The following is a 3,971-nucleotide window of genomic DNA, read 5'->3' as shown; positions in this document are numbered from 1 at the left end:
TTTGGGGGGGGCGGGCTTGTCGATCCCTTTTATGTCCACGTAAAATCATAATACTTTGGCCTGAATTCAAATTTTATTGAAAACCTTTGAAAGGCTTAAAAAAAAAGGAATTTGGCGAAACGGTGGAAAAATCTGGGATTTTTCGATTTCATTATTTTGACGAGAGCCTGCTTTCACCACAATACAAGCAAGAGTAAACAACTGGTTGAATGATCTCTTCCTCTCCTCCCCCCCCACCCCCACCTACAGTGGCTCCTCCGCCCCTCCTGGACAAGAAAGAAGAATGGGCTAGCTGGAAAAGGAGCAAAGTAGTGATGTTTTAATAACCCAATTCGTCTTACAAATACCTCTCAAGCTGTTTGCTACTTTGTATCTTAAAATATTGCAGTTTCTATAAACATTGACAACTTACCGATAATTAAGAAATCAATAAGTAGCTTTATGACTTTCTGGAAAATAATGTACAGAAAGACAAGACGTGCTGGGGTATTTTTAAAGAATGGAAAGACATGTTATTTTCAACCAGTTTATCCTTCAAAAAGAATCCAACCCATTTTCTTTCTGTGTCCATTTATCACAGTTTCATACTAAGAAAATGTAAGTGTTGATTTCAAAAATATATATAAAAACCAACCAAAACACCTCCATCAATAACAACATCAATAAATACAAGAAAAGTTGTGAAAATGGCTGGTCAAAATTTGTGTCGGCCTTCTTTGAAGAAGCTGCATTTTGATGTCTGATGGTCCTTGTTGGGTGACCGCCCTTAGATGTATGGTGGTCCTTGTTGGGTGACCGCCCTTAGATGTATGATGGTCCTTGTTGGTTGACCGCCCTTTGATGTATGGTGGTCCTTGTTGGGTGACCGTCCTTTCATGTCTGATGGTCAATGCGGCGGGCGTCTGTGATGTGAACAATGGAGCCGTGTCAAAGCAAGGGCAGACAAATACCCCTCTTTAGCGGGACGCTTGACTCCACTATAAAGGGGAAGGGGTCTGAAAATTCCTTTAGTTCATCATCTCGCTCTCGCAGTGACAGGTTGGATACGTCTTGCATTTTCCTCTAAAGAATTTCTCGACAACTCGGAAGATATCTAGCATGGCTTGTCTCAAGTTTCCCGATGTCACCGTCATTCGTGATGGAGACTTTCTGGAGAATGTCAACATAAAGTTTGTGCGTGTCCTTGCCCAGAAGAAGAATTTTCAAGTTCTGGAAGCTTCCATGAAGAACGACGACTCCATTAGTAAGGCAATCAAGAAGATCCCTTACCTGGACAGTAAAGGACGACATCGAGATTTAAAGGACAGCACCGAGGAGTTGACCATCATGCACAACGTTCAGCACCCGCACCTCATGAAGATGGACTGGGTGGTCACGTGTGACAGCTTCCTGGCTATCTGTATGCCTCTGTGTTCTCAGGGATCTTTGGATGGATTGCGTCACTCTCTCCAACGGGACCAAGTGGAACGGGTTTTCGTGCAAACCGCCTGTGCCCTGAGATATCTCCACGTCCAGCGCTGTGTACACGGGGACGTGAAGCCAGCCAACATCTTCCTAGACGTCTCCGACAATGCCAACCTCGGGGACTTTGGTTGTTCTCGGATCTTACCTGATGGAAAAAACACAGTGAGTCGCTGGAGAGGAACTCTGGATTACCTCTTGAACCTGAGTTTTTCCTTGGCTGCAAAGTCGACCCTTTTCTAGTAAGTTTTTCTTTTTTCTTTTTTTTTTCATTTCCATCTTGATTTGATTTTGCAGTTTGAAAAGTTGGTCGTACACAGGTTAGAAATTAGTGTGTAGCACACAGAAAGGGTTTGTGTTTGTTCTTTCAGAGAAATGTCACTTCTATCCTTACTCTTTCCACTTTTGTCTAGTTCTTAGCTGTCAATGTGACCTTGTTTAGATTACACAAGAGAGATATCTTTTGTAGCATCATAGCGTTATCTATTGCCTCAATGTTTATGACAATTGACATTAATGTAACGTGAGTCCGATGTGTTAATGTGATGTGTGTCCGATGCCTAATGTTCCCCGCCATTTTCTTTCTCTTTTTTTTTCAGATGGACGCATACGCACTGGGAGCCACACTGTGGTCACTGGTTTTCCGACTCGAACCAGCAGACCTGGATCTACTGGACTCCGTGAGGAATGCTTCTCTGCCAGAAATGTACAGGTAAGACAGCTATAGGTTGTTTCCTCTGCTACTGCTAATGTCACACTTAACTAAATTGTATCATATATTATTATGATTGTTATGACGCAGTAGAATGGTTACCAGCATAGTCGATCTTGTCGAATGTTTTTGTTGTGAAAGTATTAATTGTATTGAAACGTTGATGAAGTTTTGTGCAGATACGGGGCATAAATAAACAAAAACCATTTGTGAGGCAGCGTAGTGGAATCAGGCTCTCGTCCGTTTTTGGACATGTAGAGTTATTGGTATCATCTTAAAGCTTGTTCACTTGTCTTTATTTCAATGGAAACAGTATCTGTTTATCTTGAATACAAGTCGAGATATTTGCAAAAGAAGGAGGTGGGGGTCACCTGTTTTCAGAGGTAAAATTAGTGACAAAATGGCCGCCAAAGTTTAGTTGTTTCCTTAGCTTAAGAGTCCGTGGTAACTGAACAGTTACATTTTTTGTGCCTTTGATCAACGTTTTTCAGAAAAACCACACAGAAATGAGTTTTTTAATGAGCATGAAAGGTGTTGAGCCAAAACCCCCCCAAAAATTGATACAAATTCATGAACCTGCGGAAAAATGCAAGTTTTTTCATTTTGATTATTTTGACGAGAGCCTGATTCCACCACGCTGCCTCACATATATCTTTGACAGCATTTACTTTCATATACTGTAATATTTTGTATTTTACTATTTCTTTCGTGACACAACTAATCTTAGATGCTATAAATAGAACTGGTGATTTCCTCCTTGATAAATTATTCTGTCTAACTGTTACCATCTTTCGTCGCTTGGCATACCGTTATAAACCACGTGATATTTAATCTGTAAAGCATTTTAAAGGCATAATATCATTTATTTTTACTAATATGTAATTTGTCAAAACTTTTCTAACCTCCATCTGTTTTTTTTTCCCTTCACAGAAAAGTTCTGCATGGACATTTGCGCAGAGATCCTCAGAAGCGACTGTCTGTTTCCGGCCTCTTGGAGTTCTTGTCTACTCGCGAGAAGCTCAGGGGAATTATGGAGAGTTTGTGAGAAACACGGACCTTTGGTTGTCGCAACATTTTTCTTTTTATTAACTAACTTAATACTAATTTTTCTTTCTTATGATCTTATGAACAAATATAGCGCGATCCAATTCTTAGCCTTTTTTCATCTTAATTTTTTAAATAACATTTCTTTGGCACCTTTTGGAGTTTAACATTGATAGCAATAACATTATTTTTTTAAAGATCAACCAAGGGCACTAATAAATTTCCATAAACTTATTAACTAACACTCGATACAAAGAAACCAATATTTACTAAATATACTCCACAAACTAACAAACGCTAAATTAAATTAAATTAAAAACAGACTATAAACTTATTCAGAAAGGAGCACTTAGTAATGAACATTCACTTTAACATAACAATATTAACTACTCGTTATTAATTATAAAACCATAACTGAGTAATGCTAATTATAAAAAAACCAGCTAACCAATTCTAAAACACTATCTAACCATCATTACATCTTATCTAACAAAATCCTGACATAAAACAATTACTGACTCCATCAACAAAGGACAAACCTGCGACAACTACTAACTAATCAGTGCCAACAATTATCTAACACTTATTAACCGCTGACAAACCGAAAGTAAACTCTATCCAACTCTACCATTAACTACTTTAACCACTAACTAACCAACAATAACCACAAACAGACCATCGCCAACTACTAATTATCTAACACTAACTAAATATTCTAAAACTAGTCAACAAAAATTAAGGAACATTTGAGAAA

General features: G+C 38.5%; 1 protein-coding gene across 1 annotated transcript; it reads left to right on the top strand.

Annotated features, from left to right (window-relative positions):
- Positions 1 to 1,098: 1,098 nt before the first annotated feature.
- Positions 1,099 to 3,218, top strand: LOC101854752 (serine/threonine-protein kinase ppk34-like). The gene is made up of 3 exons (XM_005108422.1): positions 1,099 to 1,626; positions 2,061 to 2,173; positions 3,104 to 3,218. The coding sequence occupies exons 1-3, from the start codon at positions 1,099 to 1,101 to the stop codon at positions 3,216 to 3,218; spliced, it is 756 nt and encodes a 251-aa protein (XP_005108479.1).
- Positions 3,219 to 3,971: the final 753 nt, after the last annotated feature.

Source organism: Aplysia californica, unplaced genomic scaffold (genome assembly GCF_000002075.1).
Source record: "Aplysia californica isolate F4 #8 unplaced genomic scaffold, AplCal3.0 scaffold00688, whole genome shotgun sequence".
NCBI lineage: Eukaryota > Metazoa > Mollusca > Gastropoda > Aplysiida > Aplysiidae > Aplysia > Aplysia californica.
This window is presented reverse-complemented; position numbering and strand designations above follow the sequence as displayed.